This window comes from Lates calcarifer, linkage group LG9, assembly GCF_001640805.2.
Source record: "Lates calcarifer isolate ASB-BC8 linkage group LG9, TLL_Latcal_v3, whole genome shotgun sequence".
In the NCBI taxonomy this organism is placed as follows: Eukaryota; Metazoa; Chordata; class Actinopteri; family Centropomidae; genus Lates; species Lates calcarifer.
Genome location: NC_066841.1, coordinates 989,499 through 1,017,036, shown reverse-complemented (window position 1 = coordinate 1,017,036; position 27,538 = coordinate 989,499). Strand labels below are relative to the sequence as shown.

General features: G+C 42.0%; 2 protein-coding genes and 2 non-coding genes across 4 annotated transcripts; 3 read left to right on the top strand and 1 right to left on the bottom strand.

Moving 5' to 3' along the window:
• Positions 1-269: 269 nt before the first annotated feature.
• On the top strand, positions 270-17,471 carry ogdhb (oxoglutarate dehydrogenase b). The gene is made up of 22 exons (XM_018694178.2): positions 270-698; positions 3,029-3,217; positions 4,252-4,345; positions 8,724-8,839; positions 9,300-9,454; positions 9,618-9,764; positions 9,842-9,932; positions 10,457-10,636; positions 10,725-10,853; positions 10,957-11,136; positions 11,805-11,957; positions 12,755-12,857; positions 13,108-13,236; positions 13,318-13,468; positions 13,559-13,686; positions 13,780-13,958; positions 14,050-14,121; positions 15,072-15,197; positions 15,292-15,364; positions 15,467-15,630; positions 15,802-15,956; positions 16,038-17,471. Exons 1-22 carry the CDS (start codon positions 465-467, stop codon positions 16,156-16,158), a joined length of 3,069 nt encoding a protein of 1,022 aa, XP_018549694.1. The 5' UTR covers positions 270-464; the 3' UTR covers positions 16,159-17,471.
• LOC127142828 (5S ribosomal RNA) lies at positions 12,479-12,597 on the top strand. Its single transcript, XR_007813905.1, has one exon. It is a non-coding gene; the product is annotated as a 5S ribosomal RNA (ribosomal RNA).
• On the top strand, positions 14,477-14,595 carry LOC127142820 (5S ribosomal RNA). Its single transcript, XR_007813897.1, has one exon. It is a non-coding gene; the product is annotated as a 5S ribosomal RNA (ribosomal RNA).
• On the bottom strand, positions 17,388-25,046 carry pargl (poly (ADP-ribose) glycohydrolase, like). The gene is made up of 16 exons (XM_018694223.2): positions 24,881-25,046; positions 23,099-23,514; positions 22,876-23,001; positions 22,311-22,400; positions 22,138-22,209; positions 21,960-22,046; positions 21,715-21,875; positions 21,529-21,608; positions 21,373-21,445; positions 20,563-20,638; positions 20,329-20,476; positions 19,973-20,051; positions 19,788-19,896; positions 19,602-19,698; positions 19,398-19,526; positions 17,388-18,975 (listed from the first exon to the last, which is right to left on the bottom strand). Exons 1-16 carry the CDS (start codon positions 25,020-25,022, stop codon positions 18,857-18,859), a joined length of 2,004 nt encoding a protein of 667 aa, XP_018549739.2. The 5' UTR covers positions 25,023-25,046; the 3' UTR covers positions 17,388-18,856.
• Positions 25,047-27,538: the final 2,492 nt, after the last annotated feature.

Here is a 27,538-nt window from a genome sequence, read left to right as displayed (position 1 = left end):
CCACTATTTCCTCCTGTTTGAGTAATGTTTGCAAAAGAAAGACTGTTTTAGGAACTAACAGAGTCTTTTTAAAAGTGAAAGTAATTATCTGTAGATTATCTGTACATCTTTAGGTTGACTGACAGGGAAGAGAAATCAGACGCTCTAACACATTGTTAGTTGTGGTCTTACTGTTGGATTTGTTTACATTAACAAAGATACAGCCTTATCCTTTGAGATTTGATAATTTGTACTGATGAGTATTTCTGATTATCAATATTTACATGTAGCCTCAACAGGATCCAGTGGACCGTCAGCAGAAGATAAGGATCAGGATCTGTGGAACCCGTCTCACCAGTTCAGCCAGGCAGGGCCAACAGCAGCAGCTGCTGAGGAGCCTGGAGGAACTCCTTGTCCAGGACAGTGCTGCTGCATTCTTCTCTCGGGAAGGAAGGGGGGTGAGGAGCTGTGGCTGAACGGCAGCCATGCACCGCTTAAGGACTACAGTTGCAAGGCTTCGGCCTTTAACGGCTGCACAGACAGCCCAGAGCCTATCACAGCCCAGGCCGTTGGCGGTCGAAGGGGGCTTAAGGACGTTTCAGCCCGCGAGGCGCTTGAACACATCTGTGGCCGCTGAGCCGTTTCTCAATGGCACCAGCTCCAACTACGTGGAGGAGATGTACTATGCATGGCTGGAGAATCCCAGGAATGTGCACAAGGTATTGTACATCCCCTACCTGAGTGTCATATCTGCTTTATTTATGGTTGAAATATGGAACTTGTTTTCAGCGAATGTGCTCCCCTTTTCTCTGAGTTCACCTTCTTCCTGAAAGATGTAAATGAGTTCTCAGTAGTAACAGATACCTGTCCAAAATTTAGTTGGGTAAAGGTTACACAAATAGACACTATCAATACTGTGCGTGTGTGTGTTTGTTTGCATGTTCATGTGTGAATAGTAGGGCACCACAGCAGCAGCGAGCAGTAGGTCAGGAAGTGCATGGCAAACAACACAACAATAAATTCACACTGTGAATGTTCTGCCGTCAAAAATACAGCTGCATCAGTTGTTTGGATCAATTAATGGATTAATTGACTAATTGTTTGACTAGCTGTGAGAGTGATCTTTGTGTAGTCTGGGATAGCGTTTCTCATTGGATTTTCATGTGTCCTGTTAGCTAGCTAGAGCCGACAAAGTGTGGTTTTGGATTTGCAAGGATCAGTGGCAGATACAGATTTACCTCTAAACAGTAATTTTATCAGTTTCCAACAAGTTTATTTCTAAATATGGAAAGTGTCCATTAATAAACTGTTCTAATACCGTGGCTACAAGATTTCTAGCACAAAGTTACTACTCGTAAATGTTGCCTCCAGCCTGAAGATGATTTAAATTACTGACTCCATTCCAGCAATAACATTGAGTTCCAGAAATGACCTAATTACATTATCAGTCAAAACAACACTGAATGGCTCCTTTAAATTCAGCCTTATAATTAAGACCAGCACTTGCAAACAAATCTCCCAAATTACAAGAAAGGCTGAGTAAAAGCCAGGTCGCCAGGCCTATCCAGAACTTTAAACTTTGCTCTTGGTCAGCCAAGTAGAACGAGATCAGAAATAATCAGTAAGCTGATAAACATTAGTAAGTGGATTAACCTGGAGCCCTTAAACACAGGCGTTCACAGTGGAGAGAGGTGTCTGAAAACACATTAAAGTGAAACTGAATCTTAAAGATTTCACCAAGAAAAACAGCTTTTTATAGCAGACGTCCTGCGGTCATTGTTTGCTGGTAATGAGTTTTTGTGCTGCCCTTTGTTGTCCTTACCTGTAACAGTGTTGTAGTAAAGATGTTATGTCACACCCTACCTGTAAGCTGATAGTCCAACAGAGGCGGATGTAAAGGAGCCGTATTTACGCTGTGACAACACTGATCTTAAAAGCCTCTCACAGCAATAAGCCAGTTACTCTCCTCTGTGGTTAGAAACTTGAGTATGAGTGTTTTTAGCTACGCCAGCAGCTTGGCTCTCAGATCCATCCTCCACTTTGAAATATCTCAACAACTATTGGGTGGATTTCAGTGAAACTTGGGACACACATTCATGATCCCCAGAGGAGGAACCCTAGTGATTTTAGTGATCCTCTGACTTTTCCTCTAGCGCCATCATGAGGTTCACATTTTTGACATTTTGACCTTGACAACCACCTTGGATGACGCTAGATGACCTTTTTCATCTAGTGCCATTATCAGGTCACATTTCTTTGGTTTAGCCACAACTAATTCTTATTTTCATTGTTGATTGATCCTCTGACTTTTTTCTCAGTTGATCAAAAAACTGCTTTGTTTATAAAATATCAATAAACAGTGAAAAAGTGACGCCTCAAATGTCTCGTTTTGCCCATACATCTGAGAAGTGAGAGTCCGTTACATGTTTGGCATTTCTGCTTTGAAAAATTACAAAAATGATAATTCAGTTATGAAAATAGTTGCTAATTAATTTGTTGTCAATCAGCCAATTGATTTGTCGACCAATGACTGAAGCTCTGCTTTTTTAAATGAAAAAATACCTGCAAAATGAATGACGTTCTATCAGCTGTTCTCAGTGCTAAACATGTTACTGCTAACAGGCTAAACTAAGACTAAGATCATAGTAACATTATACCTGCATTGTTATTACTGTGTACTTGTTAGCATGGGTAATTGGCGCCAAAACAGTGAGTTGATTAATCAATTAGTTGATCAAGAGTAATCTGCAACTATTACTATTGATAATTGATTCGTCATTTAAGTCGTTTTTCGAGTAATTTGGCGTGGTAACAGTAGCATTTAACTCAGATCGCTGTACAGCCTCACAGAGCTGCTGGCATGACTTCAGCCTCTTAGTCTTGTTAATGTCGTCGTATTTGTTCGTGCATTCCTGTTGTGCACATTTAAGTGAATTAACATCTGACCTGGTTGACCCAGGATTACTTTAGCAGGAGCTGAGAGGACATGCTGAAGATACTACTTCTTAAACATGTGGAGTAAGTTGTCTTCTCTCCCTTCTCCTTGCAGTCCTGGGATATATTTTTCCGTAATGCTAACGCAGGGGCTCCGCCTGGTGCGGCCTACCAGAGCCCTCCACCCTTCGCTGGGACTTCTCAGGGACTGGCCAGTGTCCAGGCACTGGTGGGGGCTCAGCCCAACGTGGAGAAGCTGGTGGAGGATCATTTAGCGGTGCAGTCACTCATACGAGCATACCAGGTAAACCACAAACACATGTAGAGAAGGCCTGTTCTCCTGATATCTTACAGTTAAATGATGAGGAAGAACAAACAGACAGTACATGGTCTTCTCAGTTTACTGGAGGTAAAAATGGATTTTACAAACCTCATCACTCTACATAATGACTCAAATTGAGGCTGCAGTTGTTATAAAAATACACTGTCAGGTTAGAGATGCACCAGCTGGCTGTTTTCAACCTGTTTGTGTTTACAGGAAGTGATTCTGGTTTGGGTTATTACACAAATATTCAGCTGTATCCATTAAAGGATGAGGTGACCTTTAGATGATACAAACCAGAGTTGGCTTCCATCCTGTATTAAACAGAGGATCTTTTTTGTTTAACCCAAAATCACTATATATCAGTACCAGACTCCACTGACAAAAACAGGAATTTTACCGAGCAGAACACAGGAGCTGCTGGAATACCTGGAGCAGTTTGTTTGTGTTATTGTGTGGTAATGTTTTCATGTAAAGCATTTAAAAACATCTTCCACCACTGAAAGTCACACAGTAACACAAACACACTAACAGATGGAGGCAGTGGTATTCCAGCAGCTCCTAGGTAAAATCCCTGTTTTTGTCAATGGAGTCTGGTAGTGATATATAGAGATGTATCTGGTTAAATTAAAAGGATCTTCCTCTTTAATAAAAAGTCTCTGTAGGAATCCTCTCCATAATAAATGTAGTGGAGTAGAAAGTAGAAATATTCCAGTAAAGTACAAGTCGCTCTAATCTGAAGCCGAGTCAATGTCCAAGTACAAATCTCATCAGTTTGTTTAATGAACTGACGGCCTGTTAAATGGACATTGGCCTCAGACAGCAGAACAAAGCAGTCTCTGTCCTTAGTGCTTCCTCTCTGGCAGCTTGTTTACAACCTTTGACCCACATCTGGGTCTAGATCTCTGCTCACATACATGAAGACACGTTAGGAAACCTTACAGGAAGTGGTCAGCAGTTTAGAAAAGGACCGACAGACCAAAAACACACCCCAAACTGTGTCGCCCCGTGTTCAGGTACGAGGGCATCACATAGCGAAGCTGGACCCGCTGGACATCAGCTGTGTGGACTTTGACGATGCCCCGTGTACCGTTGGTTTCCAGAACGTTGGTGAGGAAAATAAACCTGCTTACTAATGTTTTCCTTCCTGTTTTCTTCCTCTGTTGGATCCATTTTGTCCTTATGTTCTCTGGTTTGTCCCACCCTTCCATCCTCCACCTTTAATTTGGCGTCCTTCCCCTTTTTTATTTCCTCTGTCCATGTACCACACCCATCACACATCCTTATCTTGAGTGATCTCCCCTCCACCACTGCCCTCCCACCCTCTTTGTTTACCTTTACCCCACCTTGCATAGATAACGCTGTAGGTCCGGGGTCACCACGTGACTCGGCTGGACTCTCTGGGCATCATGGCTGCCGACCTGAAGCTGAAGTGGTCCAGGGAGTCCAAACAGACGTTCAGGTGCACAGTGGAACTGAACGCTTAACATCGAGCTGAAACTGAAAAATTAAAAGCAAATGGCAAAGATTCTTTCAAACAGCCTCTCAAACGTGACGATCTGCTGCTTTTCCAAATCTTACATTTTGTAGTAATCCGACTGTTTGGGTTTTGGCTTGTTGGACGCCCAGCGTACTCTGGGGAATTTTAATGAATATTTGTCACTATTTTCTGACGTTTTATGGACAAAACAATTAGGAATTAATCATGAAAACAGTCAGTTAAAGTCCTCTAATTATGGTCAACCCTCAAAATGTTGCTGACAGAGACACAAAAAAGCGTTTGAAGGTGGGTTTTACGTTCATATTTCATGTATTTGTGTCACCTCATGAGCAGTTTGACCTCTGCTTTAGAGATGAATGTCATTCAGGAGTGGTTTGTGAATGATTTACATACATTAATCACTTATTAGAAGGAGTAAGGTTTTTGACTTTCTAAGAAGCTGAAGGGATTTAGGAACCAACAAGTTGTTTTTATTGACCTTTACTACTCATCTAAATTATTAATAAATCCTCTGTATGTTACTCACTAATAAAACCATCAGGTCCAATATATAATGAGCTTTATTAGACATGGAATTTATGTATGTTTTCTTTATTTAACCAGTCACATTTAGTCTCCTGTGGATCCTGTTGTTCTTATCAGCACATACTGTATAGTGAGTTATGGTTTCTGAGAAAGCAGATAAGAAAACATGCCTTATGGTTGTTAGTGTCAGAGCAGTTGTGGCTGTAGATAGGCAGTGGAGCATGCTGATGTTAGCAGTTAGCTGTCAAACAGAGCCGCAGGCTCAGAGTCTCGTTCATTTTTAATCATATCTTAATGTATCTCACCAGATTGTTATTCATTAATCGTGTTATTTGTGCCTGTTTGGTCTTGAACATGTTGTTCCTGTCAGCACATATTGTGAAGTAAGTTAAGGTTTCTGAGGAGATAAGATAACAAGCTTTATGGCTCTTAACACACGACTTTTTATACCCATCAGATGGAACATTTGGGAAATAGAATGAGTGTAATTATTATGCTCTTCCTAATTGACTGGCTCAACACGTGGGAACGCGTGGTAACTAAACATGGACTTGTCAGTTTTGTCGCCCAAGTGTAAAGAGTTAAAACAAACTGGAAAGTACATGTGTGTGTGTGTTTGCTGGTGTGTGTGTGTGTGATGCATGCCTGCAGCAAACTGTCATTGTGCCTAATGAAAGGGTCGGGCCTCCGAGTTCAAAAACAGGTGATTGTTATGAGCTGTAATAGGACGTTTCCACAGCTAATGGCGCTATTGTTCGGTGTCACTGTGTTCTGCTGTGTCCCAGTGTCCGGGGGGGGTCACAAGGGTCAAACAATAGGTCGGTGGGTCTGAGAGAATATGTGAGAAGCTGTGTGCGATACTTGACCTGCAGTTTGTGTGTTTGTGTTTGTCTCTCCAGAGCTCTCTGTGTAGTCTGACCTCTGAAGGTAGGACGAGACGCTCGGACCTCACGCTTCGCTCGCTGTTCTTTTTAATGGGAAACTACACTTTGATATTAAAAACTTTAAAAGCTTTACAAGCTTCCAGTTTGTGGTGTTCCTGGTGCAGACGATTAACCAGTCTCCTCTGGTTTCTCATTAGCTCTTTAGGTGGAGTCGTCCCTGGTGTCTCTTTGAGGGTCAGTTCTCATGTCTTCTTGGGGAAACCATCATGGCTGACACAGTATATTCTCCCTGCATTTGTATTATGTTAGGATTATGTTAAGAACACCATAATAAGTATAATAACTAAAGAGTAAGATCCTTTTTTGTTTAACCAGAAACATCGCTTTATTTTGCTGCAAGACTCCATTGACAAAAACAGTAATTTTACCTTGTAGGACACAGGAGCTGCTGGAATACCACTGCTGTGATTTGACTAGTTAGTTAGTGTTGCTGTGTGACTTTCAGTGGTGGAGGAAGTATTCAGATCCTTTACATAAGTCAAAGTACCACACAGTAACACAAACAAACTAACAGCATTATTCCAGCAGCTCCTGTGTTCTGCTCAGTAAAATTCCTGTTTTTGTCAGTGGAGTCTGGTAGTGATATATAGAGATGTTTCTGGATCATCCTCTTTAATAAAAAGCTCTGTCTCTGTAGGAATCCTCTCATAATGTTGTCAGACACTTAGAATAACAATCTGAACCTGTCAGAGGTGTCATGCTGGAGGAGGGTTGTCCACAACCTGGCAAACCCAAAGTTGTCCTCATCCGTGGGTTATTACTGCAGAAGAAAATGGTTTATTAGCCGTTAATGAAAGTCATTAATTACAGTTTCAAACCCTTTATAAATGGTGTGTGTGGTAGCTGTAGGTGACCTGCAGGGTGAGTGTGTGTTTGCTGGCTCCCGTTAACCTTTGCTCAGCAGCCGATGGGGTCAAACAGGACTCAGGTTTATCTGTGCCCGCTTCATTAAAACGTTACTGTGATTAGATTGCACGGCACTGGATCATTCAGCCTCTTCTCTTTGAAGCATTGTGGAAAAAAACAGCTTCTGTGTTTTTTTAAGTGTGGGGCGGTTCAGGGAGCAGGAAGGAAAGTCGAAAGATCTCTTATGTAACCGAGGGAGAGAGCTGACTCGGGTGTATTGGATTGAACCCCCCCTCTCCGTCCTCAGCACAGCACCCTGCACTAATTTGCTGACAGAGATGTCCAAACACAGACGTAGATACAACCCTGCTCCATGTTGTCTTATCTGTGTTTGGTGCAGCCAGAACATCACATGCTTTAGATAAACACAAGCTACTCCATAATGTCTCAGCCGGCTCCTCCTCAGGATACAGAGACGCTGTTTAACCAGCAGATCTAACCCATCAGTCCTCCTCTCTGTGTGTCCTCTCAATGCACTGCTGAGCTTTATCATAAAGGGAAATCTACTACTATTCTTTGCACTAACTTACAGTCATGGTGTGTCGTATAAATAGAAATGTAACAGTGCACAATAAAGGATAAGACCTCTGTTGTGGGTTTGCACAACAACCATGCAGGCAGGTTTTAAAGGAGGACACGGGACTTGTCTAATCTCGTTTAGCAGGTTAGTTAGGAGCCTGAGGGTCCGGGTAAAGAAAGCTCAGCTACTTTAAGATTGAAATCAGTTTGGTTTTCACTCTGCAGTGCCCACAGGAGAGTTTTAGTCCCATGAGAAATTAACAGATATAAATAGAGATAAAACTAAATCACAAAGTGTTCCATTAAGGTGTGTTTGACCGAGTTTATACATAAAGGTCATCTTACTCTTGATGAGGAGTGCCACTCACTCTGTGACAGCATGGTCATTACCAGGCAGAGAGGCAGGGAAATGGGAAATGTAGTATCCTGCAATTTTAGAACTCAAAACAATGCTAGGGCCATTGTAGTTTAAAAAAAGAAGAGAAAAGAAAGAAATGACAGTACTGGCAAAGGGGTGTAAAAAATTTACGAGAAAAAAAAGTTTTTAATTGCTCAGCAATGTGTGTTTACTGGTGTGTATGAGTTTTTTAATTAATTTACCACTTAGGAATTTATGATATTAAATAAAATGTCTTAAGGTTTTGGATTGCTTTTATTAGACTAAATTATGAATCAAGTAATCAAGAAAATATGTGATATGAAAATAATCGTTAAATGTAGCCCAAATTCCTTTAATCTTATCAATAAAATGAAGAAGACTGATGTTCAGAGCTGCGATAAATTATGTTTCTGCTCCTGTGGGGTCTGTCTGCAGTGTTTTGGACTAAATGTAATCTGCCAGATTAGACAGCTGCACAGGAAGCTAAAACAGAGACAATGAAAATAAGCACAGGGATCACAAATTCCAGGAAGTCTTAAATTCAGTGGTGTTTCCCAACGCAACCTTTATTGTTCTTCTTTCTTGGTAATGATTATATGTCAGTGTCATGTTCTCATATTTTTCTGTTCTGGTCTTCCCTCCCCCTGTGTTGCCTGCCTGTGCTTGTCTCGTGTTTTTTTTTTTTTTTTCATCATTTCAACATGTTTGCACCAGGTTTCTACGGGCTGGCTGAATCCGACCTGGACAAGGTGTTCCGGCTTCCTACCACCACCTTCATCGGTGGCAATGAGAGCTCTTTGCCTCTCAGGGAAATCATACGCCGCCTTGAGGTACAGTACTTTTAAATGAGGTAGTGCAGCTCACTGTGCTTCACAAAACTGGATTAAAAACAATGTTGGGCAGGAAACAACAATTAATACTAAAGCAGAGTGCGTATTTCCGCCAAAATCTGGCAATGTTAAGAACAGTTCCTGAATCCGCCCCTTTAACTAGATCTGCACCTAACTTTAATGAGTTCGGACCTGGTCCATGCTTCATCCCTCCACCAAGTTTGGTGCAAATCCGTTCAGTACTTTCTGTGTAGTCCTGCTGACAAACAAACCAACCAACAGACATAAGAACGAAGACAATATAACAAATAGGAAAAAATTATACAATTAAAACTTTGTTTTAAGAATAAATTTAAAGTTAATACATACTTCATGTAACAGACACAACACCTGAGCTTAGACTCTTTTTGTTCGGCCACTCGAACATCTGTACATACCGAGCCTTCCCTCTCTTTTCCAGATGGCCTACTGTCAACATATCGGAGTCGAGTTTATGTTCATTAATGACGTTGAGCAGTGCCAGTGGATCAGGCAGAAGTTTGAGACTCCAGGAATCATGCAGTTCAGTCTGGAGGAGAAGAGGACTCTGTTGGCCAGGATGATCCGATCCACCAGGTCTGTCAGTGTACCTTCACATTCCTCAGCACATCTTAGTCATTAACTGGAAAGGCATGCAGTACAGCTGGAGGGCACTCTGTTTTTTTGAGAGTTGGGGGAGTTGAGTGGGGTTTAGATGTTCTGAGCCACAGTTTAAAGCAGCAGCACCACCTGTCCACAGGTTTGAGGAGTTTCTCCAGAGGAAGTGGTCGTCTGAGAAACGCTTCGGTCTGGAAGGTTGTGAATCGCTCATCCCAGCCCTCAAGACCATCATCGACAAGTCCAGTCAGAGCGGAGTGGAGAGCGTGATCATGGGCATGCCTCACAGGTACACAGAGTTCATACATTTATTCATCTTTTATGACACTCTAAAATACCTGACTGTTCCTGTTGCTTTCTCTTCAGAGGTCGGCTGAATGTGCTCGCTAATGTGATCCGGAAGGAACTGGAACAGATCTTCTGCCAGTTTGACTCCAAACTAGAAGCTGCAGATGAGGTTTGAACATTACCTGCAGACATTAGCAATTTTTATTAAAGTATTTTCTTGTTTCTTGTCATCAATTAATAATTTTATGCCTTTGTGGCCAGAAACGTGTTTTCAGCTTGTCCGTCAGTACCATTCTCCTGCAGGTGGTATCTCAGGAACGAGTTTCGTCAGATTTGCATTAAACATTCACTTGAACTCAAAGATGAACTGATTCGATTTTGGTGGTCAAAGGTCAAAGGTTGCAGTCACCTTTTTGGCCATTACTCTAGAAATATGTGAAAATATGTGCAGCGATTTCCCAGACGCAAAAGCTTTAAAAGGATACTTCATGTTAGGAATTACTCTTGTTTGCTTCCTTGAATGACAGAATTGATTCTAGTTTTTTGTCTGTATTTACAGCTACAGCCTGGAAATGGTTAGCTTAGCATAAAGACCTTACATCTCATCCGTTTAACCCGTAAGAAAAACAAAGTAAAGGAAGCCACTGCCCTTAGCTTTGTTGTGTAAGTCTTAATTTATTTTTTTGCTCTCAGGGTTCTGGTGATGTGAAATATCATTTGGGGATGTATCACAAAAGGATGAACCGGGTCAGCGACCGCCTCATCACGTTGTCACTCATGGCGAACCCGTCCCACCTTGAAGCAGTGGACCCAGTGGTGCAGGGAAAAGCCAAAGCTGAGCAGTTCTACTGTGGCGACACTGAGGGCAAGAGGGTAATCAGATTACATACGACATATTATATGGTCAAATCCCCTGTGGTTGTTTCCCAAACGTGTTTTAACCTGATGAATGGTTTTGCAGGTGATGTCTATTCTGCTTCACGGTGATGCTGCATTTGCAGGCCAGGGCATCGTGTACGAGACGTTCCACCTGTCTGATCTGCCGTCTTACACCACCCACGGCACCATACATGTGGTGGTCAACAACCAGGTACACACTCATTACAATCCTGTTTGTGAACTCTGCTGGTTTGATGTTGATTTGGTTAGAATTGGTGCAGTAATCACTAAACATTAATCCTCTCACCCCCTAGATTGGCTTCACGACAGATCCCAGGATGGCTCGATCATCTCCTTACCCTACAGACGTGGCTCGGGTCGTAAATGCTCCCATCTTTCACGTCAATGCAGACGACCCAGAGGCCGTGATGTATGTGTGTAACGTGGCAGCTGAGTGGAGGAACACCTTCCATAAAGATGTGGTCGTAGACCTGGTAAGTTTGTAGAAAACACTCTATGAATAAACGTCTAAGTTCCTAGGCTCCTATTTTCCTATTTTCCCAGGGTTCTATGTTACCAGGGTCCCAAGTTCCCAAGGTCCTAAAGTCCCAAGTTCCCATGGTCCTAAGGTCCCAGGCTCCTAAATTCCCAGGGTTCAGTGTTGCCAGAATCTTAAGTTCCCAAGTTGCCACAGTCCTATGCCCCCCAGGACCCATGTTCCCAAGGTCTTAAAGTCCCAAGGTCCTAAATTCCTATGTTCCTATGTTCCCCAGTTCAACACTCTGTTAACAAATTTGACTCATTTCAAGTTAAAATATTTCCTAAATATTATCCAGTTTTTATTGGAACCAGTTTTCAAACATAAACATAACAGCCCTCCCCCATTTGATTTGTTGCCTCAAGTGTGGGCCCATTATAGGGAGCCATATGCCAATACTGGGCCCCCTTTGACTTAGGACCCAAGGAACATGGGAACAACTCTGCCCTTTTCAAATTACAATTATCTGATCCATTAACAATGTGCAGATATGGATTAATGCACCAGACGTTAATGTGGCAGGTGCAGCCTCCTGGATGAGTCGGAGAAACTTAAGAAGAGTGTTTAAAAGGTCTGACGGGTCTGTTGCCATGTGTTTACAGTGTGTCACCTCTTCACCTCCAGGTATGTTACAGACGTAACGGCCATAATGAGATGGACGAGCCGATGTTCACACAGCCGCTGATGTACAAACAGATCAAGAAGCAGAAAGGCGTCCTGCAGAAGTTTGCTGAGAAAGTCATTGCTGAGGGAGTCATCACGATGCAAGAGTATGAGGTAAACCAACCCGCTCTGCTGGAGGTATCAAACATACAAATTATAAATCAGCTGACCTAGAAGTAAGTGTTGGTGTCTACATTCACCTTGAGACCCGCTCACTCTGAGGATGGCAGGGTTTTACACTGAAGGAAAAAAGTGTTATTGATTCTGCAGAACGAGCGAGGAAAAGCACAGGTTTCACTGTCAGTGAGTAGAAGTCTGTCACTAACAGACGACTCGGCTCTTTGTGACATAATGAAGCATCTCAGCAACCTGAATGCTCAGCTGCAAGGAGAGAAACTGAGGATATAAAAGTCTGACACAAGGAAAACTGTGCAAACTAGGGTGCTTTTTAGAGAAGAAACCCTGCTCAGTTTTCAGTCCCAGGTTAACACTCTCTTTTTCCATCGCAGCAGGAAGTAGACTGAATATTTATTATATATTATTTTTCAAACTTGAAGCCAACTCCTGATCTCTGTAAACGAGCTGTTAGTAGTGTTGCAGTACGTATAAAAAGCCTGAGTGTAACAGCTCTAATCGCTTACGGCCATACCACCCTGAACACGCCCGATCTCGTCTGATCTCGGAAGCTAAGCAGGGTCGGGCCTGGTCAGTACTTGGATGGGAGACCGCCTGGGAATACCAGGTGCTGTAAGCTTTTAATCCCCATCTGTCACCAGCAGAGGGCGCTGCTGCTGCCGAGAAGTTGTTGCTTCATACTTTTGCCTGCTGAAGGTGCAGCCTCACAGAGCTGCTAGCTTGGCTAGAGACTCTTGTTCTTACCAACTTGCTCAACTCATATCCGTCTCTCTCAGGAGGAAGTAGCGAGATACGACAAAATCTGTGAGGAGGCCTACGCTCGCTCCAAAGACGAGAAGATCCTTCACATCAAACACTGGCTGGACTCACCCTGGCCTGGTACAAGCCTTGTTTTCTTACTTACTTCTACTTATTACAGCTGAAATCATGGGTCGACTAATCGATTCCTTCATCAACAGAAAACTTCTGTTTGGATTATTGATTAATCATTTTTCAAGAAAAAAAAGCCAAATCATCTGTTGGTTCCAGATTTTCAAATATGAGAATTAACTGCTTTGTATTATTATTTTTTATGTTACTAAACTGTTGGTCAAATGAAATAAGACTTTGTTTTTGTTTGTATGTTCAGGTTTTTTCACCCTCGAGGGTCAGCCTAAAAGTATGAACTGCCCTTCGACTGGCATCAGCGAAGAGGAGCTCGGCCACATCGGAAACATCGCCGCCTCTGTTCCTGTTGAAGATTTCACCATACATGGAGGTACTCTCCTCGTTCCACCTAAATATCCTCTGAGCTTGTTGTTCAGACTCTTTTAAATCTGCCTGTGCGTTCGTGTTTTAGGTTTGAGTCGGATCCTAAAGGGTCGCGGCAACATGGTGAATCAGCGGGTGTGCGACTGGGCTCTCGGGGAGTATATGGCCTTTGGTTCTCTGCTCAAAGAAGGGATCCATGTGCGTCTCAGTGGACAGGATGTGGAGAGAGGCACATTCAGGTACAACACATACACAAAACAAGAGGAATTCACTTAAACCTGATCCACCACACAGTAATGCTTTCACATCTTCTCTGGTTTGTTTCACAGCCACCGACACCACGTTCTCCACGACCAGAACGTGGATAAGAGGATCTGCATCCCCATGAACTACATCTCCCCTGACCAGGCTCCGTACACTGTCTGCAACAGCTCTCTGTCTGAATATGGAGTTCTAGGTCAGTGATCCCACGTTTGAACCATCATTTATGTCTCAGCTGTCGTCAGAACCAGGCGCTCTCTGAACCTGTTTGTCTCCTCTTTGTGTGCAGGTTTTGAATTAGGCTTCGCCATGGCCAGTCCCAACGCGCTGGTCCTGTGGGAGGCCCAGTTCGGAGACTTCCACAACACGGCTCAGTGCATCATCGACCAGTTCATCAGCTCGGGCCAGGCCAAGTGGGTCAGACAGAACGGCATCGTGCTGCTGCTTCCTCACGGCATGGAGGGAATGGTAGGAAACTGATCCGCCTGATCCGCCTCCTGTGTTCATCTCCAACCAAATTATCACAATTAGTTCCTGATTGGTTTTCTGTTTTCCTCAGGGTCCAGAGCATTCGTCGGCCCGTCCTGAAAGGTTTCTCCAGATGTGCAACGATGACCCAGATGTTTTCCCTGTAAGTTTGTGTCAGAAAATGTGATGAACAGATGATGCACTCTGGGCAGAAGCAGCGTGGACATTTTTCTCCTGTCGCTTCATAACCTCTGAACATGGTGATTCTTGTCATGTCAGTCTGAGTAGAAGCTGTTTACAGGAGTCTCCATGATGCAGCTGGAATGTCAACATGTTGGTTACAGGCTAAAGTTCAGGTTTCAGATTAGTTAGGATGAGAATTTAAGTAAACAGTCAAAATATTCTCTGAGGTTTTTTACCTTTTGTCAGAAGGTGAACTTGTAAGAAAACATTTCTGTAAACGAGCTGTTAGTAGTGTTGCAGTACGTATAAAAAGCCGGAGTGTAGCAGCTCTAATCGCTTACGGCCATACCACCCTGAACACGCCCGATCTCGTCTGATCTCGGAAGCTAAGCAGGGTCGGGCCTGGTCAGTACTTGGATGGGAGACCGCCTGGGAATACCAGGTGCTGTAAGCTTTTAATCCCCGTCTGTCACCAGTAGAGGGCGCTGCTGAGACAGGACTACAAACACTCTGCTGTGTTTTATTTTGCAGCCTGTGTCAGTGATCACATATGAGCTGCTGGGAAGTTGTTTCTTCATACTTTGGTTTATGTTGTGAGGACTGACTCCTGAGGGGCAGCCGCAGGAGAAATTCATCAAAATAAATGTCGATAAATCCACATAGAAATCATAGAAAGAAGGTGTTTCATATAACTGCAGAACTTGCCTGATAATCATCACATTTTTAAGTTTCCTTCAGTATAAAATGAAACCAGTGAAAGTTGTCTGCACGTCAGTTGGTACACTGCAAACAGGAAGTGCTAATAGCTAATTCTGCAACTTTTAGTGGCATCGAATGTAAACAAATATAGGCTGAAAAGGATGAAGATGCAGCCCACATCTACTGTAACTCACTGAATCCTCCTCCTTCCATCCTCTACGTCTTTGTCAGAAACTGTCGGAGGACTTTGCAGTGCGTCAGCTCTACGACTGTAACTGGATCGTTGTCAACTGCTCGACTCCTGCAAACTACTTCCACGTCCTCCGCAGACAGATCCTGCAGCCGTTCAGGAAGCCTGTGAGTGGCGCTCGCCGTGAACTGTGACTCAACACACACACACATGAGATAACGTGGTTCAGGTCACTGAACATGCTCTCTGCTCTGTCTCTAGCTGATTGTGTTTACACCCAAGTCGTTGTTGCGCCACCCTGAGGCCAAGTCCAGCTTTGATGACATGCTGCCAGGTGAGAGACGACATCAAAGATACAAAGAGGAAATAAACTGTAGTTTCTCTCTGTCATTTACAGGTTGTGTGTGTGTGTGTGTGTGTGTTTTCCATCCTCCAGGCACACACTTCAAACGAATCATCCCAGACGACGGAGCTGCAGCCTCCGGCCCAGAAAAGGTGAAGAGAATCATTTTCTGCACCGGGAAGATCTACTACGAACTGACCCGGGAACGCAAGAACAGAGGCATGGACGAGGCTGTAGCTGTAGTCCGCATCGAACAGGTACCATCAGAGTCTCATCAAGGCTCATTCACCCAGTGATCTGGCGCCATCTTTGTTTCAGATATGTAGCTGTGGTAAGAAAAGTGTAAAATGACGTGTAACAACAACTGTTTGATTTTCTGTGATGAGAAAATGTTGCAGCTGCTCACCGGAGCTCGTCTCTCTCCTCAGCTCTCACCGTTCCCCTTCGACCTGGTGAAAGCAGAAACCGATCGATACCTGAACGCTGATCTGGTTTGGTGTCAGGAGGAGCACAAGAACCAGGGCTACTATGACTACATCAAGCCCCGCATCCGCACCACCATCAGCCGCACCCGCCCCGTCTGGTACGCTCTCTTTAACTTGGTACAAAGGGAGGCTCTGCTGTGAGTGTGTGCATGCTCACCTGTGTGTGTGTGTGTTTGTAGGTACGCTGGTCGTGATCCTGCAGCAGCTCCGGCCACCGGGAACAAACAGACTCACCTGATGGAGCTGCAGCGTTTACTGGACACGGCGTTCGATCTGGAGGCGTTCTCAGGAAAAGTTTAACAGCTCGTCCACACCTCCCTCCTCCCTCCTCCCTCCACACATCAGTCCTCTCTCTGCCTGCAACATTTTGCAATGATGTGTTTTTTCCTCAGACTCTTCACATATCAGACCTGATAACAGGTGTAATCTAAACGCACAATGACTTTAACACTGTTACCAAGAAGACCTCATGTTCACAGTGACGGACGCTAGAACAAAAAAAAAGAGAGAACCTGCATTGAATGTACGACTTTATAAAAAAATCTCATTTTTAAGACATTTTATTTGTTTTTATTTTATCAATCACAAAATCATTTCCACATGCTCTGCATGTCCAGAATCCTTCAAAAACACGGTTAATAATCACAAATATTTGATTTCATCTGATGATTTCATCATTTTCATAGTAATGATACACATATTTAAAGAAACAGTCACGATAACACCCTCTTATCAGACTGGAAACAGCTAGCCTGACTGTCCAAAAGGAATAAAATCAGACAGCACAGCTAAAGATCAATAATCAACAAGTTATATCTGATTGATTTATCTGCTCAAAAACTCACAGTGTAAAAATGACAGTTAATAGTTTTACAGGAGGTTTTTTTGAGCTTTAAAGGTGCGGGAGGGCGGATATTTGTAAACTTTGCACAGAGCTAGGCTAGCTGTTTCCATCTGTTTCAAGCCTTTATGCTAAGCTAAGCTAACCAGCTGCTGGTTGTAGCTTCACACTCAACACTACAAACATTAGAGTCTTAAAAAATGTCAAACTGTTCCTTTAAACTGGATTTTCAGTGATGACATCAGACCTGACAAAGCTGCAATGCATCATAACCTGAAACAATATTTCTGAATGGTATTTAATTAAGATTTAATACAAAATAAATGACATTTTGAAACAAAACATTTTGACAGAATTCATGCAGTGACTTTAAAATGACGGAGGGGTTTTACCTCCATGTTTTCAGAGGAGAGGCCTCTGTTTCTTCCTGCATTTACATTTCACATTAACTCTCCTCTCTTCAGTTTCTTTCCCTTATTTTTCTCAATTTTTCATACATTCTGCTTTAATTTTTATTTATTCCTCCCTCCGGCGTTCAACTCACCGTCCCACCTCATCACTGTAAACGTCTCCGTCTGTGCCAAATGTAACAGATTACTTGTTTCATTTTAATACAAATAATGAAAAAAAATAAATTGCCAGTAATGGTAGTGACTTGTGTAAAGACATGACAAGAATCCTCAGCTCCTCAGATTTGAAGGATGTATTTATTTTCATATGGTGTTCCATGTTTTATTGTTTTCAGCAAATAAAGGTTAAACTTCCTGTTGAACGGACGTTTTGATTTTCATATATATAGTCTTACACTTACAATAACATGTCTGACAGTGATTATTACGGCTGTGAATCAACACTGTAGTGTAACTCAGACAGTATCTCTGCTGAGGCGCTTTTAAATCCTGTTTTACTATAATCTCTCACAATAAAAACAATAACATACTCATGTTGGTTGACTTCGATTATCACAGTTCACAGCAGGAAGGTTAACGAGCAGCAGCGAGTTTAGCCCCGAGATTTACCTCTCAGCTTTGATACAACATTCAGAGCTAAAGCAGAAAAATACAGAGCTGTAAATACAGACTCAGGTCGTATTTTAAAGATGTCTTCCTAACTTTAAGACTCCAGAGTCTTTGGTGAGAGAGAAATTCACAAAGTATTTTCGTCTGAGGGAAGGCAGATGAAGTCGGTAAGTTTCCTGCTCAGTTAGTGATGTGCTGCAGCTGGTTCAGTCCTCCTGGCCACTAGGTGTCCCTGTTGTTTTTTTCTTGTGTGTTACAGATGCTGATTGGAGGGTTGTAAGCTGCATGAACTACACCTGAGGCCAGGTGTGCTCTACTATTAAACTCCAACTCATTTTGCAGTTACACTGTTCTTTAGTTCTACTGGTTAATTTACTGTTTTTGTAAACAAATTACTTCTGTCATCAGATTTTTATGTGGTAAGTTTAAACTGATTTTACTGGATAATCCAACGTCTTTACTTCCCACTTAATGAGCTGTTGAACAAACTGAGGGGGAGTCACAGCAGCTTTTATGCTGTTGATGAGTCATTTGCATCTTTTTAAAAGTTATTAATTGTTGGATTTTTTTCCAAATACAGGTGCAACAAGGTGAACTGAGCTGATTCTGCACTGCCTCGAATTCCTCACAGACTTACAGTCAGAGCTACTTGAAGCTGGTAAACTCTTTGTGAATCTCTCTTAAATCCAAAAGGTTTCAAGGTAAGACTGAGCTTTAAGATGTTTTAGTACTGCAGCGCTTCGTCTCTGTCAGTGAACTTAAATGTCATTTTAAGCAAATTTTGGCGCATTAATAAATCAACCATTTACACTGCATTGCTTATTTTCTCAAATTCTGAAAGCAGAAGCCAAAATTTGAAAAAACTTCTCCCATTATTTGTCCCTCTGCTTCTAAAACTGAACCTGTGTCATTAATTAACATCCCCGGTTTGATTCCAGCGACCTTTGTTACATGTCACATCCTGTCCACTGTCAACAATCAAATGAAGGCAAAATGCAAAATAATAATAATAATAATAATGATCTTTACAAAAAAAAAGAAAAGCAGATGATTAAGTAGGTCCTTCATTTCTGTGACAAAAACATCAGTGCTATATTTTTGTGCAAAATCAGACATCAACATGAATGTGAATCTGTGTTTACAGCAGACTCTTGGACCGTCTGAGGGTGTATCTGATGAACTCAAACAGATCGACATTTGAGGCACTGGGTCTGCATTGAGCGTCACAGTACTCCTCCAGAAGTCCGTACAGTTTACCTGTGAAGGAGCAGTTTGAAAAATTAATAATTCACAGATGAGAAACTTAAGGAAGTAGAATTACAGTCTTGCATGGTTATTATGTCCTCTTTTCTTCCTGAGTTATGGCGTTGAATAATGGCCAGAAAAGTGTTTTTGACACAGTGACACTGACCTTTGACCTTCTGAATATTAGATGTCATAATTTTATCCTGTTAGACGTTTGTCATGTTTAGCACATGAACTCTTGAGTTATGGCTGTGTTTTGTAAAGTCACAGTGACCTTGACCTTTGACCTTTGACCACCAAACTCAAATCACTTCACCCTTGACTCCAAGTGAACGTTTGTGCCAAATTTGAGGAAATTCCCTCGAGGTATTACTGAGATATCACGTTCACAAGAATGGGACAGACAAAGGCATAAACAACATTAGAAATCTCACCAACTGTAATTTCTTCAGTGACCAGCAGGTGGTACATCTGCTGCAGGCTGTGCTTCAGGTTTTCATCGTCAAAGGTGAAGAAGGCCAGGCCTCTCTTGGCTTTTGCTGCTGCCATCAGCTGGATCAAAGCTGGAAATAGAATCAAAAGGCTCAGTGATAAATCACTGGACTGATGGGTAAAGACTCAGTATTTAAGAGGTTTACCTTTGAGTTGTGGGTCTCCGTTGAAGGCTCCACAGCCCCACTTGCCTGTAGCAATGTCTGGCTCATTGTGCCCATGTCCCTTAAATCCACAGTATGCCTTCAAAGACACATTAAAACCATGTAAAAAAGAAAACCATAGAGGAAGAATAGAAAATACAGAAATACCAAGACGAAGGCAAACCTCACTTTGTTCAGTTCCCGTACGACCTTCCTCATACTGTACTGCTCTTGCATGTATTTGAAGTGCAAAGCATCAATGGCTAAGATCTGCCTCTTCCTCCGAAGCCACTCATCCCTATAAAGACACGATCAAGTGAATAAAAACAGCCAAATTCATTCAAATTTACAATGCATGAAGCTCCTGCTCGTACCTTTCCAGGCAGTCTTCGTAAGGGCCTAACCACTCAAAGGTGTCACCAAAACCAGAGTAGCAGCTGAACTGCTGAGAGCCTGGGAAATAAGGACATTAAAGCAGACTGTGACAGTGGTGTCCCATGAAAACCCTTTGTTCCAATTAATTAGTTAATCCTGCAGTCTCAAGAGTCTCCAAGAACCCAAGATAACTCTAAAACCCAAATATTCTCTCTTTATATTGATAGAAAAGAAACAGTTCCTCACATTTGACAAGTTGGAATGTTTGACATTTTTTACTGCATCAAAATGGTGATTGTTGATTAATTTCTGTCAACTGACCAATCCATTAATCAACTAATCATTTCATTCCTACCTGTAATGATCAGACACTCTTCGTCCCCCAGTTTCTCTGTGAAAAGGCGGGAAACGATCAGCTCTGGATTCATAAGGAACAGGATTTCTTCCTGCACCAGACCAGAGCTCAGCACACCTCCGCCAATATAACTGCAAGCAAAATCCACCTCCACACACAAACACACAAATAATTTAAATGTTTATTCAGGACTGAAACAGCAGTGGATCATTGCTGCTTTGGGTCAGTTCTTACCTGGAGCATCCCTTCACCGTCAGTCTCGATTCTGCCCTTTGATGTGACGTGCAGTTTCTGCAGCATCTCCACAGAGCTACCAAAAAACAGTGTATTATTATTCATCATCATTAGCCATGCTAGCAGCTATTTTAGGGTGATATTTGCTACAAACATTCATTGTCCTCAGAGGATGAATCCTAAAGTATTTGGTGATCCCTTTACTTTCCCTATAGAACCACCAACTGGTCAAAGTTTTGACTTATTCACTGTAGTATCTTGATTTTTCTCTCTTCACCTTTATGCCAATGACACACTGTTGTACCTCTCTAATATGAAAATTAAATATTCTTTAAAAAGGTATTTTATTTTAACACACACACAGATCATTTTACCTGCTTTTATCTCCTCTGCCCTTGATTATTCCAACGGCCTCTTTACTCAGCTGAGCCAAAAATCTATAAATCAGCTACTGGCTGCAAAGAACTCAGGTGTTGGAGTCTAAACCTCTCTAGTCCAGTCTTTTCCTCTTTACACTGGCTCCCACTTATACATTTTATTATTTAATTGTCTAGGGATTTTCAAAGTCTGACACTGCTATCTTCCATTAAATAAAATCAAGATGCCGCCCAAAATAAAAGTACCTTAATTACCTCCATGAGTTGCAACCACAATAACTTACTTGTTTATTTGTTTTCACAACACCTAATGGCAACTTTCCCTTTTACCTCCAGCTGTATGTACAGTATGAAAACCTCTGATCAAACCCATTTTGTTTGGCACTTCTGAGTTTTGAAAAGTGCTTTATGAATAGATAAGATAAATGATTACCTTCTCCAGTTGGGAAAGTCTGCGGCACTCATGCAACGCCTCTCGAATGTCACCAGTCCTTTTGGTTTCGTCTCTGCAAAGACGTAAACAAAAGTCACGGGTTTTCTCCGAGATGTCTCACAAACAGGAAGGAGAGGAGATTTAGCAGCAACTTACTCTCATCTGTAACCACATTAAAGTAATGCATGATGGCCCTCAGCTTTTCTTGCTTCCGTTCTGACCAGTTTCCAAACAGACTACATGCGGAATGAGAATTAACAGTTAACTCACACACAGTTCAGATATTAGAGAGGGTGTTTAGGGGGTTGTAGTCAGATGTGTGTCACTGCTGGACTGTGTTACCTGGTGAAGTTAATGGAGGGGTAGCTGTGGTACTCCGTTTTGGCCCCGGATGCATTGCGATGAGGGAATGTGCAGAAAAATGCGTTGGCGAGCAGGCAGGATATCTGAACTTGTGACAGAGTGATGGCTGCAGTGTGTCCCTTTCGAAGCAGCGGGATGGCCTGAAAACATGGACGCACTCCATCACCACCATCACCATCAACACAAGTGACATGCAGAATCAGTTGACGCAACAAATGTCATACCTTCTTCACTTCATTTGGCAGCTTTAAAGCCAACTTAGCGATCTTTGGAAACAGTGTGAAGAAGTAGTTTTCTTCTTTTGGGGTACGCTAGAAAGGAAATATGATTGTTCCGTATCATTAGACATTCAGTCACAGAGCTGACGATTCAATTATCTGACGTAAGCAAATGGACACTGACCATAACAGACGCAGAGAGGGCATCAAACTTCCACTGATCTTTATACTTCGGGTTATATTTCATGATCACTTCCTAAAGATAGGTTGAAAGAGTAAGGTTGAACATTTTATGTCCATTAGAGACAGACTAGACAATGAAAGTGTAAAAATGTGCAGAGACAGTCGCCAACGTACCTCCACATCATCAACGTTCGCTTCTTTCTTACTGGACAGAGCTTTCAGGTGCTTGGAGATCACGTCCCACCTTTGTGTCTGAGAGCTTTGCTGTGGACAGAGATCAATTCAATAACTTTTTACTGTCTTTAAGTTCATATAGGTGGTATACCACATGTAATTAAAATATATACTTCTTATTTTTAGCCACAGTGTTGATGGTCCACCACCTTGGTCGTTAATATATCAACAGCTACTGAATAGATTGCCATGAAAAAACTGGAAAAACTTTAGTGATTCTCTGACTTTTCACCATCAGCACTGAATGATTGATTTGCTGCCTGTTAATATGCATGAACTGAATCACATATTTTAACAGTGCTATATCTTAGTTCTTCCTCGCATTAACAGCTCTTCACTGACCAGTCTAGAAGAAACATTGTGGGTTCAGTATCAAACTTCCAAGAGTTGTCTCCAGCGGTGGAAAGCAACACCAGCGTTAACTTGTTTTGCTTCTATTTCTACCACTTTTCTCTTTAGATCTACAGCAGATCAACGTACGTCATTCGAAATGCCACAAACACACCTTTAGGAGTCCAGTCTTGACGGTCATATCGTTCGCTGATGAATATGGCATCTTCACATAGTTACTGTGCCATATGTCTCTCCCTTCGTAGGGTATTAGTCCTCCAGCCTGTTTGAAATAAGTCACCTGGGACAAAAACAGTACAATCAAGTACCTAAAACTTGTACCTTCCTTAACTCTCCACCAGCAGAGACAGAGAAAAGGTGAGAGGATGTATTCTTACATCTATGAGGACAGTGTGCGTCCCGCCGACCTTCAGCTCATTCAGCCGGCTGTGGCACTGTGGAAGTCGCTTCAGATGGTCCAGCTCACAGCAGGACAACGAGCCCTGGTCCCTCTGTTCACTCCAGTCTCTTGGTCTACCTTTGTCATCCCTTTCTCCTGATCTACCTTTGTCATCCCTTTCTCCTGATCTACCTTTGTCATCCCAGTCTCCTGATCCACTTCTGCCATGTCTATCTCCTGTTCTACCTGGGGAGAGGCAGCAGTGGGGGCAGGGGCAGGAGCAGGAGCATCTGACCTCACCTGAGCTGTCCTTCCTGCCCAGACCATGTTTATGTTCCTCTCTGTGGTCACCTTGTTGAAGGGCCTCTCTCATCTGGGAACTGTTATTGCGATGGTTAGGTCGCTCAACCATTTCTTGGAGGTTTGGAGACAGGACACGATGGTGAGTTACAGCGAAACAAAGCATGTTATTGTCAGCTTTTAATTCAACACCATGACTGATACAAAAACATTCATGCTGCTCCTGTGAGGCAGAATGAACAGGTCGGACTAGATACTTCAGAAAACCAGATGTTGTTTCTATTTTCTTAACTCAAGTTTAACTTCTCTTCATTCTGTCACTTCTAGAAAATATTTATAAAACAGTTTTCTGGCAGAAACAAATTTAAATTGTCTTTTTACTTGTCGATTCACCTTTTTTTGAACAAAAGAAAGAAAATAAGGATTTAGGGGATTTAATTATAGACAGAAACAACCTGATGAATATTTTTACTAGAGACATTTTCAATTTGTTTTTACTTGTCATGATTGTTTTATGCAAGTTGGATAAAGTTTCCTTTTCATTGGCAGAACTCAAACTCTGCAGCTTCCTTAAAACCAGTGTCATGACAAGACTGCAGTACGCTCACTAAAGTACTGTCCTTAAGTACATGTTTGACGTACTTCTACTCCTCTACAGCAGCAGGTATTAGTTACTTTGATTTTACAGATAAAACGTGATCAACTTACCAGCTCTAAGAATTATCGAGCTGTAATTTGTTCTACAAAAATAAATGAATATATGACAGACCTGCAGAAAAAGTCTAACCAGGTGAAATAAAGTGTGGGTGTGCAGGGTAACTCCACCTCAACAAGCTGCTGTCTACATTTAAACACATCAATAATAATAATACATTTCAAAGAAGTGGAAAGTAACTTAGTACATTTACTCAGGTAATGTACTTCAGTGGGCTACAAGTTTAAGGTACTTGTACTTTACTTGAGTGTTTCAGTTTCTGTTTCTTGTTGTTCCATATTCTACTTTCTACTCCACTACATTTATCTGACAGCTTTAGTTACTAGTTACTTTTAAGGTAAAGATTTGTTAAAGATACAACACAGTGTTAAAGATAAAGCAGTGGTTTCCAACCGTTTTAGTTTCTGACGTTTTAACAGAAAGTGAAAATCTGAACTCTGTAATAACCCTGCTCCACCTGCAGCAGCTACAACAGCAAGCTGCAGTAGAATGTTTCATGCAGGACTTTTACTTGTAATAGAGTACTTTTACTTTACTGTAGCGGTACTTTTACTTTAGTGAAGGATTTATATACAAATTAAAGCAGAGTACTGCGCGCTGTGTTGTCACTAAAGGATCTGAGAACCAGTTTGTTCTGACATTATTAAACAGCAGCGTGTTGAACCACAGTGACTCTCACCCTCACTGTAACTCCTGTGATTACAGATCAAATCAGCACACACACACACACACACACACACACACACAGAGGTGTAACTCACTCACCTTTCACCTCAGGTTTAATGGATTTATCGTCGGTTTCAGGGCTCATCGATGAAAACGCAGCTCTGAGACTCAGACGCTGAAGTTTACTTTCACTTTGAGGCGAAAACGAAAGTGAACGTGTTGGAGCAGCAGTAACTCTCATTACACATGAACTCACAAAGTACTGATTCACACAGGAAACAACGTCCAGCTTCAGTTTCTGCTTCATCACAGTAATTCAGCCTTAAAGAGATTCTACTGAGTTTACACTGAGCTTCAAAACTTTATTTATTCTTCTTCTTATTTCCTTTACACTTTATTTCTTTAATTGAATCATCACAGGCTCCATTAAACCAGCTCATCGTGTTTTTACAGTTTCCTGCAGGTGCAGTTAATAACACTGAGAGCTCTGATAATAAAGATAAAAACATAATAATAATAAATAATAATTTTAATAAAGTGGAGCGAGAAAAGTAAAAAAAATAAATAAAAAAATTCAACTCTTTTCAGTCTGTGAATTCCCACTAAACAATATAAAATAAATAAGTATAGTAAGTATAATATATATATTTTTTTTACAACAATAAAAATTAGCAATCACAGAATCCACACACACTGTGTGGACACAGGGTGGCAGCAGTGAGCCACAGATGATTAGTTTGCACCTGGTTTCCTCCAAACCACCAGAAATCTAGTGTTGATATCATTTTACTAATATGATAGCTGCCTGTAATAATAATGATAATAACTCTAAAATGAGTGCACACTATTGTACACCTCTACACCCACTACTAAGTGCTACTTCTACATCACAAGTACTGTACTTAAATACAAGTTTGAGGTACTTATTTAAGTATTTGTACTTGTACTCTACCTAACTTCAGAGGGAAATCATATTCGACTTTTTACTTTAACATGAGTGAAGTTAAAGTTTCATTCCTCTGATGTGTTGAAGTCTAAAGTCATCGCAAACTGAAAATACTCGAGTACAGTACTGGAGTAACTCTCTCTGTCTGAGGAGCAGCAGAGCAGCTGTTCCAGATGTTCGGATCAGCGCACCTCGACGTGTAGACTCTGCAGAGATCAGAGTGAGGGTGAAGGCAGCAGACGGTCGGAGGAGACTCAGAAACTGGAGCTGCAAACAGAGTACTCAGTAAGAGTACTACTCTGTGCTAATACTCTATTACAAGTAAAAGACCTGCATTCAAATCCTCACCTTAAAAGTAGAGAAGTAAAAAGTACTGAAGATAATGAAAATACTCCTTTACCTTTTAAAGGTTTTGAATGCAGGACCTTTATGTGTAATGGAGTATTTTTACTCTGTTTTATTGGTACTTTTACTCTGTCTGGTCTCCACACCTGGTGCAGTGATCACCTGAGAAACCACACAGCAGATTTCTCACTGTCTCATGTTCAGTCCGGGTGTTTCTGTTCTGAATTTGTGCGACGTTGTTGTGTTTTAACCTTCGTAAAAGAGTTAAAGAGGCAGATATGACGAGTAAATCATTAATGTTATCAGACTTACTTCCTTTTATTTGTCTGCTGTGAGAGCCACACAGACCTGAGGAGGACTGTTTGTCCTTGGTGGAGGAATGAGCTCTACTGATTCTACTGTCTCTCCCAGTGCTCTATCTGTAATCTGCAGAGTAAATACAGCTGTTTAATAAGTGCACAGGGATAAAATCTGGTCCATTTCCCTCTGAGCTGCAGCGAAGCAGAAGGAGAAAGAAGCTTTAGATGAAATAATCGAATTTAACGAGTTTGAATTTCTACTTACAGCTTTTAAATGAAGCTGAAATAATGAGTTAATGGACAGAAAATTAACAGGAAGCAGCTCTGATAATTGTTACAGCCATGTTCTTGGGAACAATTAGTCAGTTAATCTATCAATAATCACATTAATCAGTGGTGATTTGCAGCCCTGTACACGAGGCAGAGGAAGGTCAGTGGATTGTTTGGTTGGAGGACCTGATGGTGGAGTTGTGGAGCAGCTGGAGGGCGAACACTGTCATGTGTTCCTGCGATGACGGTCGTGTGTGTGTGTGTGTGTGTGTGTGTGTGTTCCAGCTGTGTGTGTACGTGTGTGTGCCTGCCGCACAAACCGTGGTCATGTGTCTGTTGGGAAACGGCAGCGTTTAAGTGCCTGTGCTTGGGCAACGAAAGGGTGGAGGGACCTCAGTCATCCTGCGTCTGTCTGTGTGTGTGGCTGTTTGTGTGTGTGTGTGTGTGTGTGTGTGTGAGTGTGTGTTATTCTGGGTCAGCCATTTCCCTGGAATGTTCTGCCTCTTGCCAAAGAGAAGTCACTACAAAGGAATGCACACACAACACCGCAGAAACAAAAGGATGACTTAAAAAGGCCTGAAAGTGAAGAGCGAGGAGACGGAGGCCGGTGTTAAAGAAAAGAAAAACAAGTGTGTGTGTGAGTGTGTGTGTCCTGTGTGTACCCATGTTTCCTCTCACGTATGACACATGTGCCTCCTCTTCTCTGCACTTTGAGGCATGAATATTCAAGATAAGAGTCACAGTTATGAAAGAGGCGAACCATCTGCTCCACCTCACATCTCCACCAACACAATTAACCTGACGAGAGGAACAATTTTAGAGACGATGGCACTTTTTCCTGTCCACGCTCTTTAACCTTGCCTCCGTCTGAAGCAGCAGTAGCGTTGCAGCTTTCCC